The sequence below is a fragment of the Pygoscelis adeliae genome, unplaced genomic scaffold (assembly GCF_000699105.1).
Source record: "Pygoscelis adeliae isolate BGI_AS28 unplaced genomic scaffold, ASM69910v1 Scaffold63, whole genome shotgun sequence".
Classification (NCBI taxonomy): domain Eukaryota; kingdom Metazoa; phylum Chordata; class Aves; order Sphenisciformes; family Spheniscidae; genus Pygoscelis; species Pygoscelis adeliae.
In genome coordinates, this window is record NW_008824414.1 from 3,984,799 (window position 1) to 4,002,960 (window position 18,162).

An 18,162-nucleotide genomic window follows, 5' to 3' on the forward strand; every position below is an offset into this window, starting at 1 on the left:
GGCATCTGGAAGTCATTCAAAGTCCTTTGTAAAAGGATATTACTTTCTGCATATTACTCCATTCATTTTAGTTTACAGACATTATTGCATGAAGAAAAACTCTGCTGGTAAAGCAAAGGTGGAGATCATCAGAATGACCTTCTCTCATAGAAACTAACTTTCTTCATTATTTTGCAGGCAGTACTTTCGTGGAGGTGTTCTGCACCTAAAAGGCTAGCTTTTGTTCTCTCTTTACTGTTACACAATACAGGCCTTTCTGCCTTTACACCAAGGCAACAAAATGCAATGACATGGGTTACAAACCATTTACTCCAAATCTTGTCATTTCAGTTGCATCTATGATTTTATTGAGACTAAATTCTCTTGACTTGCACTGACCCAGAATCTAATTTTATACACAAGCCCATGAATTCTTAACTGTCCCTTTTTCTGACGCTATTTGATGCGTCAGAAAAAAAGTGGTTTTTTACATCCACTTATTTAATTCCAGTTTTTCTTTTCTGTATCTTTTCCTATTTTTTTAAGCTTTTTTTTAATCTTAAAAACTTCAGTAAAAGCTAGAAGTAGAAACAACAATATTTTGTAACTGGCTATCTAGCACTGAACAGATAAGACATTATATAAAAGAAAATACTTTATATCATTTCCAATCTCTTATCATTAACATCGTATGTGCATATGATAACGACAAACAATATATTTTCTGCACTTTGAATTTACGTTATATGGCTAATCAATATTAAAAAAAAACCACAAAGAAAGGAATGGGAATTTCATTTTTTATTTTGTGGTACAGTGTTGTGGGCCTCAACAACCTATGGTACCTATAGAAGAGCTTTCAGACAAGGAAGCATAAACCATTTTTTATCTTTGTACTGTGGTTTGGCAAGTAGCAAGAAGGTAGGGGAGCTAGTCAATAGCAACATTAAAGTCCACAGCATTTGTATATAGCTCCTGAGCAAACAAAATCCTCTAAGGAGGAATCTATAATCAAGAAAACAGAATTTCCATTAGTTATCTTAACTCCTATTTTTTTTCCTTACACTACAAAGACCAATACTAAACCAGAAGGATCGGTAGCATTTCATTGTGCACGAAATGATTATCAAAGAAATGTTTAACAATGACAATCATCATCTATCAGGAGCACGCATGGCAATACAAGTGCACTAAAACATCCACATGACATCCTAATTACATTACTACATGAAAATTGAAAAGCTCATGTATTCAAAATAATCCACTGAGAATACTGTGAAAAGTTTAGAGAATATCACAAGCTCTTTTATATAAACTTAACCAGAAGTAAAAGTGATACGCAAGTATTATGAGCATTCAGGATTTTGGTAACTTTATGCAAAAATGAGAGATAAGTTCTGACAAAAATTCTCAAGCGGACAGAATCAAGTTTTGATTGAGCCTGATCTGCTTTGCAGTCTTGGATTGAAGCTAGGCAAAACTCGGTGATTTTAACACAAATCAGGCAAAACTCAACCACTGGTTTACTCAGCATGACAATCAAACAAGGATATAATGTGTGAAATGGAAAACCAAAGAGAAATAACTTGTGTGATTCCTCTGCAGACTGAAATGACTTTGTCTCAGATCTCTCTGTTGTTATCCTACAGGAGTGCTACCAAAAACCTAAGGTATAGAGACATTTACTGAGGCGAACGCCAGCCACCTCTCTGGTCTCTTCAATTATACACATGGATAAAAAAAAGCAAAATATGGTCCAAAATGTTTCCCCCTTCTCAAAACAACTTTATGGTGGCTATATCTAGGCACACTGGCTTTCTGTCACCACAGAAAGCACAGCTCCAACAGCACACGTTATAAAAACATTCAGCATTTGATGCATAGAAGGCCTCATCAAAGGAACCATAAGGATATCCGTCCATCAAACTATCCTACTCTCAACTATTCTAATCTATTTAGACAGTCATGCCAAAGAAGTCATATTTAGTCATTCTGCTAAAGGACACGTCTCCCAGCATATGCCAAATATATAGCTTATTTTACTTTGATTTGTAAAAGTGTAAGTTCTCAAAAATTGATAAAATATCAATTCCTCAACAGCCACTGGAAAGCAAACAACAGAGTAATAAAACTTAAAAAAAAGGAATGTGTGAACTCCCATGCTTTAATTTATACAGTATTATCAAAGGCGTTTTTCAACAATTACTGTTCGTGAGCCAACGAAAGTGAAACATACCATTGAGTACTAAGGGAAAAATTAACGTAACAAAAGATAGTTCGTTCTTCTGTTATCAACTCCTTAAGCATGCAGTAGTCAATACAGCTAGTAATACAGCTAGTACTTATTTTGACAGATAAATGCATCCAGCCATTACATTGAGAGATGCCCTAATTTCCACTTACCCTGCATTTTGAGAATCATTTACATACAGTAGTTTTATCCTGGATTTCTACCGTGATATAATTTTAATCTCTAGGAACATTCAACATGATATTTAAAAATATAACTGGGAAATTACTTTTTAGATCATTTTGAGTAATATTGAAGTCTTGATTAAAATCAATGTCTACAGCCTTCAATCATTTAAATAGGCAACACCTCCAGTAAGACTCTTTCCAGCCATGTCAGGACTGAGCCCATGGAAGTGCCTACAGGAAGATGTAGGGCTGGGATCTGACCCTATACTGCATGAGTAGTTTTTTAAGGAAAGTGAGAAATCTGCCAACAAAAATAACTATGAAAAACGAAACATTTATGGTTATGCTTACTGCATCCTGGTTTCAGACATTAACTTAAAACATTATATATCCTATTGCCTTAGGAATCCGTCACTGTCAATGTAATATAAGCTGATGCAATATTTTAAAGGATATATTTAAGTTGAAGCAAACGCACTGCAATGCAAAGAGTGAAATCCTCAGTTGTCCCTGTCTATAAATTACTCCCTTTACTTTCGGGCAAGTCAGCATACCTCCAAAAGAAATCCTCAAGACTCTTTTTGTCCACAAGTAAAGCATAGATAAAATAATCCATTAATCTGAATTTTTACAAGATTGGAATTCCCTCCCAATCAAAACAAATCAAACTAACGGGATGCTTTTCTCTGTCAGAGATTAAATCCTTACTTAATAGAATACAAAACAGTTGCACTTGGTACTGCCACCACTGAAGAAGTGTCCTTCCTCTCCCCTCCTCAGATACTGCCATCAGTAATAGATCTGTCAAACTGCGGCTATCAGAAGATCCGCTACAAGCAGCTGCTTCTTTTCTCTGGCAAGGAGAAAACTCCCATGTTTTACTTCATGTCTCTGTAGAAAAATAAACCTTACCTAATTTAATTCCCAAATAAAGGCTACAACAAACAGCACATGTTGGTTCAGAAAAAAATTACGTCTGCAGCTGGATCTAAAAGACCGGTTGGTGACAGGAGGCTTACACACATTCTGCTGCCTGAAGAACATGAAGAATACGCAGTTCCTTGGTCTGTGTGCTCCCCCAGTCCCACTACATCAGAAATTACTTGCTTCTGTTCACGCAGAGCACATAAGCCAGAGAAGAAGGGGCATGAAGAGGAGAAAAAAACCCAAACCCAAAACAACAAACATGAGGGCCCACTGATTTATTCCTCAAGACTGAGTAACTATCTCCTTTTGTTCTGGCAATCTCAGATGTCTCTAGAAATTAACCTCCTGCTATATGATGGAATTTTCTTATATGCCTGCAACCTCCAAGTTAGTTTAACATGTTTTATTGGAATCTTTCTGATTTACTGTCCCTTGCTTTTCTTTGGGGTCTGATCTGCAACCGGGTTTGCAGTGACCCCTCACATGGCTGGTGTTCCTCATACTCCCCTGTGCAGCACAGAGCCTCCTTCAGAGCAGACAGCCTGACCTGTTACAGGGGGTGGCAAGAGTGGCACCAAGTAACAAGTTAAACCCATTTCTTCTATGGAACCACGTTCGGGGATTAGGCAGCAGGAGCACGCCGACACCAGGCAGTGCAGCACCACCTCAGAGATGCGATTCCAAGCAAGAAGGTGCCAAGGGACAGGGCCAGCCAGGCTGGGCACCTGCCAGACCAACACTGCGCCCGGTCCCAGGACTAGGCCCCTCTGCAACACTGCTCTGTGGCGTCTACTGGTACCAGCTCACTCACGGCATGCTCAGCTATCTCTAACAAAATGCTGCATGACATGGTGAAGAAATACTAAAAGCTCACAGCTAGGCCAAAATCACACAACTACCAACCTAAGAGGCAAAGACTTTTCTCTGAAATGCTTATAATTCTTACCCAAGATGCCCCACCACCCTAGCATGGAGCATTTGCTGTTTGGGAACTTTTGTTCTTACCCATTTACTTTCCTGTTACCCCGCAGATTCCTCATGCAGTGCCCAAAGTGGGCTGAAGGGCTAATGCTTCTTGGCTGCCGTGGTGGCTGTTGCAGACGGATGGCACCATAGGCTTGTTATAGCCCTCCACCCCTCCACATCCACAGTGGCCGCTACTGATGCTTTAGCATCGCCTAAGTCACAACTTCTTTGTAATTTGTTTTTTACACCATTTTGTAGAGGCATTTAAAAACAGATTCTCCACTCTCTTCTCCCCAAACATCTACCATACTTTAAAGCATATTGAATCACACTCCTTTTGGACAAGGTACCCAACAGCATGATCACAATACATGCATGACTCAGATCACAGATCTGGGCTCTGATCTGATGAGTCTGTCGGCATGAGGAGCTTCTCTCCAAATTAGCAGTACAAGCTTAGGTCTGCTGTATGCAAACAGCGAAGGCACATTGCAAACAAACCCTGGAGAGTTAAAATTAAGTCCCAGAATGTCAGATAAATGCTGTTAGTTTTGTTACAACCTCTGCAGCTTCAGGTGCTTCAGCTACAAAATCAAAGGCAGACTTCAAAGGTCCTTATTATGCAGTAAGCAACGTGGGGAGAGACTGCAAGGAAGCATGACAACGAACAAACATTATCAAAGGTAACAAAAATTGTGCAAGGAATTGGGGGGGACAGACTTGGGGGTTACATGGCATTTATTTGTTTAAAAATTGCTACAAGTGTTGGTAGCTATGTTCGGGGGGGTACCTTTTCTTTGGGTTTTGGGGGGGTGGGGTTGTTTGGGTTTTCTTTGTTTGTTTGTTGTTTTTTAAAGCAAATCAGAAAATTAGGTCTCTATCTTTTGTATTACCGGAGCCAGGTATTTTTTTTTTCCAGCTACCTGACAACACAGAATAATTTAAACTCTACAGAGACTTAGCATTTCTTTATAGCTTGAGATCTTGAAGTGGAAGCTGAGTATTGGGTAAGTTGTCCAAGGGGAAACACAGGTGGTAACAGCAGAGAATAGCAGTAATTTCAAAGGAAGTTTTCAAGTGACCCACGAATGAGTGTGGCTGGACCCAACAAAGCCTTTGGCCAGGTACAACACATCCAGACCAGCTGCAGCATCTGCCTCATTTGGCTGGCTTAAGAAAGCAGCACCTAATCTCAGAGTTTAAACTCAGGAGGCAGAATAGTTTAAAGCCATGGCCCAGGTTTAATGCACAGCTGGTGTCCATGGTCATATACGTCCGCGTTCTTTCTGAGCTCAGTTCTTAGGAATATCAGGGATTCAGCTTCCGCTCCAATTCCTGACAGCTCTCCCAGTAGGGTGTATCATTTTCCACATATTCATATGGCACCTCACAATATTTTCTGGAGCTGATGGATCTTGATTTAAGCATTATTAACATAAAATAGTTGCAGTCTTTTTTCCCCAGACTGTTCTGCCACTGTTACCCTGTATCTCTTCTTTCGTGCGGAAGTCCCTCATGTATCTCAATAGGTAATAACGTACTTGCATCATTTTTTTGTTATTTTTTTTTTTAGCACCAGCAGTACTTGCTATCCAGATAGGTGTCTTTGGCAACTGCTGCCACTTTGTTTCCTATGGACAGGTCCTCTCTTGCCATTACGATGAGTTGCGTATTTTTGAAAAGAACACCAGAATAAGTTTCCTTCTCCAACCACAGCAGCTCATTAACAGATGGCCCATTGTGTCTGCATCGATAAGAAAGGAGGGAAGTGCATGTCTTTGAGAAAAGTGACTATATTATCCACACCGAATATTACAACGTCACTGAGGACATGAAAATCTACACACTATTAAAACCCTATTATTTAGTACATCATCTTCATATCATGTTAAAGTCATAGCATGTAGCTTCTGTGCAGAAGCCACTCCTGTCTGTTGCCTCCAGGGCGTTCAGCCCATTGTCCACCTTCCCCCGAGGCCCCACGAGCTGTGCACACATGCTCTCTGAAAGGTAACTAAAAAATGCACAACTACGTCATTAGACGTAAAATAAAATATTTAACTACACACCGATCAAAAAAAATGACTCTGTAAAGACTTGAAAGTTCATCAGCAAAGCGCACAGCTCAGATCTGTGGGCAGAAACCAGACTGTCACAGTGCTGAGCTGATAGCGGGCACCGGAGCTGCAAAATCCCAACTGAGTCCGAAAGGTCTAATTTTACAAAGCGTCTGCCACCGTTTGAAAGGTTCTGTATATGGCCAAATGTCACCGATCTGTGCCACCAGAGCATCATTTACTTTGGTATTACTTAATTTTGAGATTAATTTTTCTTGGTACCACAAATTATTAAAAATGGTGGCAACAACAGCTACCATTTCTGCTGGGAAAGTCCAACACAAACCAGACTAACACTGCTGACTTAAAACTTGAGTTTAGCAATCCACTGTAGCAATCAAAGAAAAAAACAGATATAAGAAAACTCTGAAGATAATCTCTCTTTCTAGTAAGAATAGTTGCTACTCCTTATAAATGAACGATTATAACCTTCCGGAATTAGTTGTATGTTTTGTATTAAAGATGACAATAAACATGTTCATAACAATAACAAGGGCTTGTTTTAATAGACCGTTACAGGCGTTAAACACATTAATGACCCATGAAATAACTGTTTCATCTGCAACACATTAAACAATGTTGTTATAACATTGTATTAATTGAAAACCTACTCCATTCTCTCTAGATAGGAGATTACAGACTGGGTATTAAAAGAGAGATTTACAAATAAGTTTCTTTGTAAAGGAAAATTAAACATATAAATTAGAGGCACGCAGTCAGGTGAGTAGTGAAATCACTGTCTTTTGCCACTTTTAATGCAACTTTTTCAGCTTTTATCCTTGCAATCTTCTGTTAATCCATTCATTTAAAGTTAATTAGTAATTTGGGAATTTAAATTACTAAAAAAGATTTAGACCTTTAAGTAAAAGGCAGCACTGTTCTGAAACATTAATAGTATTTCTGTTGTATGCAGCCTTTAATAAGCTCATCTTTGCAACTCAGCTCTTTAAAGCCACATCATTGAGCTGTTTATTTAAAAAGTCTCTTCTTTAAATAAAAGCAATAGTCACCATCACGTCTTTGATTTGAGCACAGTGCCACTCCTAAGTAGTAATGTAATTAAAGCTAAGCATATTCCACTATGAATTAGCCTTATCTGTACAGAATCCTGAATGCACTGACAGCACTGCAACAATTATAAAATATAAACAGGCTCAAATCTTCATCAAATAGGAAACACATTTTCTCTAGCAGCATAAGTAATATAGGGAGCAATATATGTAAAATTACCAGTCTGTTTTTGTAACATCTGTACTTTTTTGAATAAAAGAAAAAATCAGACTGAAAAGAGACAATTATTTTACTGTCTGTTTCTTAGATATCAGAAAGAGAATTTTGAAATTCATCAAAGCTAACCTTCTGTTATGTACAACAGGCTAAGCTGAAAAGAATGTTAACAAGTTCAATTTTCATTCAATCAGCACTACTGCTCTCTGAAATGTTTCATTGCAGGAAAGAAATAAAAATAATCTATATGGTAATTATGAGGATGAATCCCCCAGTAACTTTCAGCTACATGAAAGGTCAGTTCTATTCAAGATATTTTATCAGTCCCCTGCACATACTCCTGTCCTGTCATTTTAAATCTGAACAGCATTTTATTTTCCCATTTACAGCTACCTGCAGAATTAAGTACTTAAGCCAAATAAGAAAAAAAAAAAAAAAAAGAAATGTTGAATGCTGGCAAAGGCTATAATAGCATGGAGATAAATCGCTCAGCTGCTCTCTCTCAAGCCTCTGGGGCTGCAGATTTTTCTTCTCCTGGTGCACTGTGGGTATTCAAAACTTGTTCAACATGATTTCATTTCATTTCAGGCACTGCCTGAGAAAACTAAATTACAGAATCAATCATACAGAAGGTCAGAGTGAGACTTCATTACAAGTATTGCATGCTTGCATGAATATCTTTCATTTATGACTGACCCAATATGTCACAATAGCTGTCTAGTAAAAATAATCCACTTTCTGAAATTGATGTACTACTGATGTCAATGCTACTCAGCAGGCTGGGCAGATTATAGAGAGGTGTTAAAAAAAGGAACCCTCAGGAGCACAAGTTGTAGTTTTATAGAATTGCCACAGTTTGCAGATTAAAATAATTTTTCTATAGGCAGCTCAACAGAAAACAGAGCATTAATATAAAATATTGGGGGTTGATTTTTAATGAGGATATCACTGTTGATTTCCACTTATTTATATTCAATTATTTATAGGGATGTATTTTTGCATCATGTAAAATCCATGCGTTCTTTGAAGTCAGATGTACATCGACGCTCCATTTTTCAGTGACTCATTTTTGAACATCAGGATTTTATTTGCATATTATTAAAGTATTCAAACTGCCTCCATTTTATCTCCTCTTTTTGTTGCTGTTGTCTGTTTTTAAATGTAGAAAAATGCTGTTAAGATAAATGTGTTGTGTTTGTTGCTAACAATAATGAAGTTAATCAGCATTGTGACAAATCGTCGCTCTCTCCATAGTATGTATACCTTCACAGTATGAACAATTGTTAACTCATCAATATGAACTTTTAATAATTGCTAGGCCATAAATTATGCTGAGAATAAATATCTTTCTTGCACCGTGAATGATGTTTTCAATATAATAATACACAAAGAATATGTTAAAAAGAGAATGATTTTTTGGGGGGGTCTTCCTGTGGGAAATATGTGTGATACTTGCAGAAGTATTACGAGGTAGCTAGCCAACTCCATACCCTAAGGGAGACATAGGAAAACCTTGACATAACCTATTTTTAACCATGCCTCTTGCGATTCTGCATTCAAGTTTATAGGTGAACATGTCAGGTAGTACATAGAAAAAAGCCAAAGACACACAGTATTAATCATAATTCTGTCCAAGCCCATTTTATTTTTTCAACATTTGCGATTTAAAATCTCATGACATTTCTTCAAGGTGAAATTCTTCGACTGGACTTTTCAACAGGGTAGGACTACATTTATCTAAATTAAATATTGCTTACAGTAAAGCTCTCTAATGCTTCACAAGATAACCAATAAACTCAGTGCAGTTCATATTAAAATAATTTAAGTTTGTATTCAGCTAAAGAAGCTTTAGTTATTAGCAATACACTATTAATACAGCCTTTAAATAAGACTATCCTAGTATCGCTGGATAAGAACATTGTTCTGTAAGTGTATACGAACATCATAATTATTTTACAACGCCATCTTTAGTTCTTTCAGATATAGTAAATTCAATTGACCATGAAATGAAATTTCATAGTCAAAATGCTTCCTTTACTTTTTTTTTATTGCTGCAATAAAGTTTTTATAGCTCCAAGGCAAGGTAATTCATGAAATGTCTAATTTAAAGATGAATTCTAATATTATTAATAAATATTTACCAGTTTAATAAAGTGCACATTTTTCACATAAAATAGGATATAATGTTTTCATTTTCTATTTTTGAAATACAGATTAACTGCTGGAAAATTTGAGTACTAAAGAGAGCCATGTGAGTTCAGGGGAAACCTATGCAAGGACCCTCTGGTTAACGTTTTTAAACTTCCCGAAGCTACCCAGCATTTATGAGCAGAAGAGAAAAAGGCTACTGACTAAAATACAATGGCAGGGGCCACTCCATCTCACAGCATAAAACAAATCAAGCAGTTGTGGAGAAGTGTCTGACACACGAACCTCCCTATGTGGCTCCTCCATATCAAATCACGCAATTCCTCATCAATCCTCTGCAGCAAAACTACACACAAGTTCCCAACCCACAGCTTTGAACCGGCAATCACCCTAGAAAATACCACTGGACTACTGGGATAAGAAGGCATGAGCTTCTCTAGATCTTCTCTTTGACCTATATGGGAACAAATTCTTACCACTGAAGTCAATGTAAACCATGCCATTAATTTCTACATTGCACAGTCTAGAAAAAAAGGAAAAGATGTAAAGCCTCTCATCCAGTGCAAGAAGAGGTGAGAGAAGAGATATCTCACCAGCAGGCCTCTTCTGGTTGGAACTGTTAAGATGACAGCATTTACTCATGGAAGAAACACATTCAGTGAAAGGAGGCAAAATTAAAAGGCAAAACTGGACCAGGTTACAAACCACTTGATAACATTGAGGGGATACTCATGCACGTAACACAACGCTGATCCAGCCCTTGATATTTATTACATATTTCTGAGCAAGTTTCATTGTATTCAGTGTACACACACTCCATTGCTTTAGTTTTCAGGCATAACATTCCTGACTCTCAGGTTTTATTAATCTGATCTTTCTTTAGTAGTCACCCAACATGTCCAGTGCATACAAAATCCCATGTAAAATGGGATCTGAAAAGAAGTATATCCCTCAAGGCCTGTTTTAGGCAGTCCCTGCTTTGTATCTATGGAATTACTGAATTCTGTACCTCCTAAGTACTGAGCAGTTTGTGTTTAATTCTGTATTAGTGCTAGCTACTCTTCGTGACCTCCAAGGAAATATTAAAATTTGCAACGAAGCCAGCAGCCTGCAGAATTCCAGAGAAATATTTGCTGCGTGTTGATTTGTAAATCTTTAATTAGTTTTTGCTTGCCAGAATAATAAAAAAGAAAAAAAGATTTACACGAAATCATAACGTGACAACACGATGACCTTTATTACAGTGCAGCAGTAAATCTGTATTTTCACTACACCAAGTTTAGCAAAAGGTCCTATATAAAACAGCTAATCAGAAAAAATATAGTTGATGTAAAATATCTGTTCAAGCTAAACATTCGCTCTGTCTTCAACATGCAATACAGAAACTAATTCTAATTGTAACTGCTGAATTTAAAATGCTAACTGTGATAAACTGACTCACAGCTGTGTCTCATCACTGCGAGTATGAGCGTTACTGCACAAAGCTTAGAGAAACCCAAGCAGGGAGATCCCCCGAAGCTGAAAGGGAACTACAACAAGCAAGCGGAAACTGCCCCGTATACCCTCCCACTGAGATCACAGCCATACAGTGTGCAGAGAGTATTTTCTTTTTTTTTTTTATTGTTCTAATTAACAGAAATTATCACTGGAATTACCCTAACAGTCCCTGTCACTCAGCCCTTCCCCACACCCGGCTCGTCCTTCCCCATTCCGGAGGGCTCGGAAACAGCCCAGGAACAGAACAGGCCCAACCTGCCCCAGCCTCCATGGTCCACGAGAGCACTGGACGGAACAAAGTCTTTTTATGGCCCTGCATTTCTGAGGATGGTCAAGGTAATACATCCCCATGACTTCTATTATGAGTTAAAAAAAAAAAAAATCCATTTCCATTTATAAAGATTTAGCCCATGGAATATACAGAATATAGGGTAATATATGGGTTTTTACTGCTGGCATATTGTGTCTGGCTCCCTTTCTAAGCTACTCTCAATACCGCACTTTCAAAATATCCTGATGGCTGTCAGATGTGGATCCTATACTTGAAATACAGGCAAGCAATTCCTTCTAAATGCTGTAGTTCACCCTGGCCAACACAGTGGTCTTTCAACTCTTGATGCCAGTGTCAACTGTATAACACATTTTTGAACTTTAGCAGCACTTGGGATGCACATGATGCCAATGGATATGGGCTTCCAAGCCCATTCCCAAAATTAAAATTCTGTGTTTATAAAGCCTGACTGCTTCTTCACAAGAGATCTGTTCACACACAGTATAGCATTGCGCTGTACATTAACAACCACGTTTATCTTCCTGAATCCACCAATATTAAACCCTTAACCATTTGCCAACTGCCTTAGGGAACTGAGTAAGAGCATGTCATCGTTTGCTGTGTAACACTGACAACACATGTCATCATTCACACAGAATACGCCTGCACATGATACAGAACACTGGCAAATGCTTGGTCAGGCTACAATACCAAGAAATCATACAGATCTTCTGAGAGGTCAGTTAAAACCAATGGATGACACAAATCTACATTACTATGCTTTGACAGACAATATTAGGCAACGGCAACACACAAACCACCAGACCTACCATATGCAATCCATTGCTGTGGATGACGCCGTCTTGCTCCACGAGATTTCGGGATATTGTAATAGAGGGAAGATCCAAGCTCTGGGGGGGAAACTGAGGTGTAAATTCATTTCCTTGTGCAGGCAGCTGGTCACCAAGGCCCTGAAAGGGCAGCAGTATATCTGCCATCCCCAGTGTAGGGTCTGACTCAGGCGGGGGGGTAATGGGTGGGATTTCAAACTCCTCGTCCCCAAGGCTCGGCGTATGGAACGTCTGCTAGAAAAGGACAGGACAAGGCAAACCACGTTAGGGCACACTGCTCTCAGCAACCACCTCCGGATCTGCAGTCCAAATCTTGTTTTGTTCTCAAATGCAAACTCTATACGCAACAAAATTTTTAAGTTTCGTATACTGAAGGGGTTTGTGGATCATTCTGATGACAGATTTAAGTCTTTTTATCATATGGCCTTAATGGAGTATCAGTATTAACAGTTTTTTAATGCGTACTTAATTAGCAACATCTGTCTTTGTTAGTGTGAATATCAGCTACATTGGATTTGGCTGTATAACAAATTGCCACTTTATTGATATGTTAGTAAAATAGCACAAACAGCTTACATTACTCTCATGCTTCATAAAATACTGACAATTTTGTAGCACACACACACCATTAATTCAGCACTGACCATTTCACATCTTTTGGTTCCTTTTCATCCACTAATAAACATGAAATATTATAATTCTGGTCTTTATTTCTTTTCTTTTCCATCCCACAAGTACAATGCACCCTTTTCAACAAGGGTTGTAATTTGGAGGAGAGACACGTATAAAAGAGCGAGGGTGATTACAGCAGCTTCCAGTGCTTTCTGAAGCCAGCCAGCTTTGTTTGAACAGTAGGTTTGTTACGAACTAAACACCTGTTAAGATGCCTTGAGCACAACATTTACTGCCAGTTATCTTCAGGGTTTGTGCGTGTTTGTACGTGCGCATGTGTCTGTCAAAGATAATCTTTATTCAAGTAGAGTCTGTATCTGGCTTCAACATTGCTGACTTTTATTTGGGAAACAAATGAGCTATGCTTATTCAAATTTCTTGCGAGTTAAATGAACTTTCATATATTATTTCAGGTCCACTGCTACTTAATAATAGAAATTCAGTGCTTGAAATTAGGCCATTTTAAATGTACCCAAATCAGGACTGTCCAGATCAAATTGGGCAGTTGGCAATCCTAAAGTAGGCACTCTTGTCTTGTTCCGGACATGCAAGGCTGCTCTGGGATTTGTTTGTTTGCATTAGTTCAGGATTTGAGTCGGGGGGGACGGGAATTGTTTTATGTATTATTTACATTGTTTGAAAGAATGACTTAATGACAGTTAATTTAAAAATGATATGTTCAGTGAAAGATCTCATTAACTGCTGCAAATTGTCATCCTTCAAACTGTTAATGATGATATAAATTAATAACCGCTTGAGAGAAGATGGAAACTGAAACACAAGAAAACCTTTGCTTGCATATAGAACCTGTCAGCTGTCATTATTGGTCTCACACCAGAAATGATGAGGTCCCAGATTGCTGCAGTCTGCAGTACCGTCAGAGTCTGCTGAGACCCTACCCACCTCGCTCGAACTGCAAGACTGTAACTTAATTCTGGATGTGAAAGCTGGGCCGGGATTAGGGAGATGTTTGACTTCCCCGCTGCTATATTACAAAAGGTGTGAATTTTTCTTCCTGTGGACCCTGTAGTTCACAAACACAAAGGATGGATTGGCCAGGAGAAGTGGTTGGCTAATGAACATAACCCTATGGCTGCATTTGCAGTTATTTTGGCACTAATGTGGTCTAGTAACAGATGCAACTGTAATTTGTGACTCATTTGCTACCCCATTACTGCTTAATGAAATCTAACATATCACATTAACAATACGGATAAACACTCATTCTTGATATGTGGCATTTGGCTGTTTTCATTACCACTGTAATTAACACTTGAAATATTATTTCAATAAATATTTAAGGTGCTTTAAAATGGGTTGTAGTAATCATGACATAGAGACAGAAAACATAAAGCAAACGTGTGGCTTCCAAGCCTGAATGTACTCTAGGATTACACTCTTAAGGCATTATTTACAGGAATAAAATGGGCTTCTAGCTCAGCAGTGCTCAGGCCCAAAATCATAGCGGGAAAGCTACATTCATGTTCACGTAAAAACACTATAATTAAATACATTGTAATGCAGTAATTGCAAAGCTAGTTCATGCTTTAATGCGAACACTAACACTTAATCATATTTTTATTCCTTGTTCAAGCAAAAGAGTTCAGTATTATTATAGTATGTTTGAACCTCCCTTTACTTGACATATTTATGAGATAGTAGTAATTATAAGAACTGGATCTTTTTTCCCCATCTAACAGAATAACTCTAGGACAGCTGTATAAATATATAACACAGCTAGATAATAATACAATATCTTACTTAGGAAGGTAGCATTCATCTTAATGCTTACAGCTTACTACAAATGGGAGAGTAAATTGATGAATACCTTAACATTTTTTAAATGTGAATTTAATTCTCGCGATATAACTTGTCCAAATATGTATATACCTTTTTCTAAAAACATATAATGGACCTAAGATTGAGGATAAAATAGATGTAATCTAAGAAGAAAGAAAGCCCCTTAGTGAAGTAGTCTTAAATCCAAATCACTGGGCTATTCAGTCTGTAAAAAGAGCCTGAATAGTATGCAATTTGGGATTGCAGAAAGGTGCCGTTATGACGAAAAGATGGTATAACATTTGTGGGATTTATCTTACCAATCACATTTTTTAAAGTTATTAACTTTTCAAATATTTATATCTTACACATTTTTAAAAAAACTGTGTGCATGGTTACATGCCATCTGTACTGAAATGTTCAAAACATTTGTTCCTTTTGATAAAAATGCAAATCTGGAGAACTGTTGTATCAACATATAACAGCCAATGTCTGACACGGTGAATTATCACAGCTGGAATTAAATTGTCTCTGAACAGCTGCTGGCAGCAGAGCTTTCATCAATGTTTGATTCAAATGTAGGAAAGAAATTCTACAGAAAGAAACATCATGTTGTCATTACAGATGGGGTTTGTGTTCATTATCACAAATAACACTGCAGCTAATGCCAAACAATATTCCCTTATCTAAGCAGTCTTGCTGGGTAAAAAGAGATGGTGACCATTCTATACACGATTCATAAAATACGACTCTTAATTCTAACCTTCATATTTATTGTTACACCTTTCTGCTTATTTTCTCCGAGCCTGCTTTTTTAAAAGTGCACAAGAACACCTGCAACTGAATCGCCACTTACAACATGTAAAATCAAGGCTGCCCAGTTTTCTAACCTTTCCTCATGTTGGGAAGATCATTTATGCCATATGCCCTATATAAATACTTAGTTCTTGTTCTCCATATTGCTATGCACATTACTACACAGTGCATCTTGCACCTTCCATCCTTCCCTTTGGAATAAGAGCTGTCGGTTTTTAGTGATGAGCAAAAGGTGTTTCTGTCTGGAGCTGGGGTCAGTATTAGCGTGTTGATAGTCCATTAACTGGCTGTGAGGCAGCACCACTGTAACAAGTACATGGAGACTGTAGTGGCCATACCTTTCTCCTGTTTCCATTCTCAAAGGCAGCGATCAAATACATCACCTCCAGGACCCAGCCAGCCTCCACCAGCCCAGGCCCAGGGCTTGTTCTTGATCCTGGTCAAAAGTTTCTTTCACGCAGCACATACACTTCAGGCAACAAAGTTGGTTTTGGTTTTCTAACTTATATGAGTATTAAGAACCCAAATTAAAATGTTTGTATCTATAACAGAAATTAGCACATTAGCTTGTAGTGACTATTACTAAGCTTGCTTTCAAAGTGTACTCCTACTGTGCTTTTTATTTGTTTCCTTCTGTTTATAATTTTTTTCATACATAAAGCAGATTTGTTTCTATTGACATGCTATGTAAGTAACAGCCTTATGGACAGCTAAATTGACTAGTAATGGAGAGCTGTCAGGTTATTTTCTTTCTCATTAAAGTCTTTATTTTGTGCTCCATAAAACACACAGAAATTCGGCACTTCACTCTTCATCCATTCAAAGTCTGTTAAATTATCACAGCAAACAGCAGAATATGAGCATAGATAAAAAAGAAGAACATCTACCTCATTTGCAGCAAGAAATGCATTATTTGCCTCTGCCATGTTCATGTAGTTGTTATTGTTTCCAAACTGAAAGAAAAATAAATATTTGGATTTTAATGCATGCCACGATAAACTTTTCTTTACCCCGTCTCTGCCATAGAAAAAGTTGAAGAAAAAACAACAAAACCAAAACAACAGATAAGATGTAATTTCGCAGATGTTCTTTGAAGTCAGAACTAGATTGGATTCAACATTATTATTATTACATACTCTGCATCCCCAGGTCTGTACATGGAAGATATCCAAGTGTATCTCTTCAACTTACTTTATCCATGTAGCAAAGCCACCCCACAGACCTAGAGGTGACTTTGGAAATTAAGTGTCCATTAGAAAGAGACTATTCTCCAGAAAAGACATTTTGACTCTACTACATCTTTCCTGACACACATTATAATATTTCTGCAGATGATCCTGATCTGCAGGATTGCTGCAGCTAGAAGTAGCTGGCGTATTACTATTCCAAGTAGACCCGGTTTTAAAGAGATGAAGGTCAATAAGGGGAAGAACGAGAATCTGCAGCATTGTTCTTAAAATCCCATTCTTTCCACAAAATTAAAAAGCCAAACAATCCCCCTTTGTCTATCCTTCATTCCAGTTGAGCTCCCACGCCCCCAGTGAACATTATCACCAGAAGATTTTGCAAATCAGAGAAACTGTATCACACTGAGACCTTGAGATCTACCCAGGGTGGAGTGGGCAGAGTGCCCACTTGCTCCCACTGCGGAGCAACTCCTCACACACGAGTGATCTGAAAGGATCCTCTCGGATGCCATAGAGTCATTTCCTCCAAATTCTCAAGTATGAACATTTGTTGAAGAAGATAAGTACTTTTTCTTTTACAGACTGAGCATAGAAAAGAAAGCGATTATCAGCATTTGGTTAATTGGCACTTAGCGTGCCTTATTCCCTTAAAAGGCACTTCCAAAAAGCAGGTAGTCTGGTAGCTATTTCTGCATGTGTTCCCAGAGCAGGCAGGCGTCTAGAGTTTTTGCTTCAAGGAACAGATACCACTCATGTCATGCAGCTACCACTAAAACACTAAATCACAGGCTTTCACATTTTCACGTTTCTATTATCAGGCACAGTGCACACCGCAAAGTAAGAGTATCAAATGAGAGAAAAGTCCCTGTGCTGTCCCTACAATGCCCTGCCACATCACTGCTGCTAAAGCCACACTAAGCATTCTTCCCTTAACTCCCATTTTCGAGTTCTGTAAAGCAAATTTTTTCAGGAAGGCTTTGTTTTATCTTGCCAGATCTTGGTGGACCTGCCCCTGCAAAACCACAACAGCAACCACCACCACCAGCAGCATACGCTCTGCAGCAGGTACATCAGGGTGCATCAGGGTAACCATGCACTTGCACAGATTGTTCTTTCCAAGCAAGAAACTCTGTTGTGCTTTCAGAGCAGCTGAACCTGTCCTGAAAGGAAAACCACTTTGCTCCCGCTCAATTCGCTGCTGCAGTACTTGGTGCCTGACTGTTTTTAGCAGGGGAGTGTTTCAGACCCTGACTCCCTCCAGTTCCTCCAGCACCCTAGAGCAGTGGAGGGGCCAGAGTGATCCTTTC

General features: G+C 38.3%; 1 protein-coding gene across 2 annotated transcripts in view; it reads right to left on the minus strand.

The window, feature by feature from the left end:
• TOX3 (TOX high mobility group box family member 3) overlaps positions 1–18,162 on the minus strand; it is an 80,259-nt gene that overhangs the window by 11,548 nt on the left and 50,549 nt on the right. The window contains exons 2-3 of one of the 2 annotated variants that reach the window (XM_009320785.1): positions 16,556–16,621; positions 12,381–12,635 (exon numbers count right to left, since the gene is read on the minus strand). In XM_009320785.1, coding sequence (XP_009319060.1) covers positions 12,381–12,635; positions 16,556–16,621 — 321 coding nt within the window. The remainder of the gene's footprint in view (positions 1–12,380; positions 12,636–16,555; positions 16,622–18,162) is intronic. The other variant, XM_009320786.1, reaches the window with a different exon arrangement.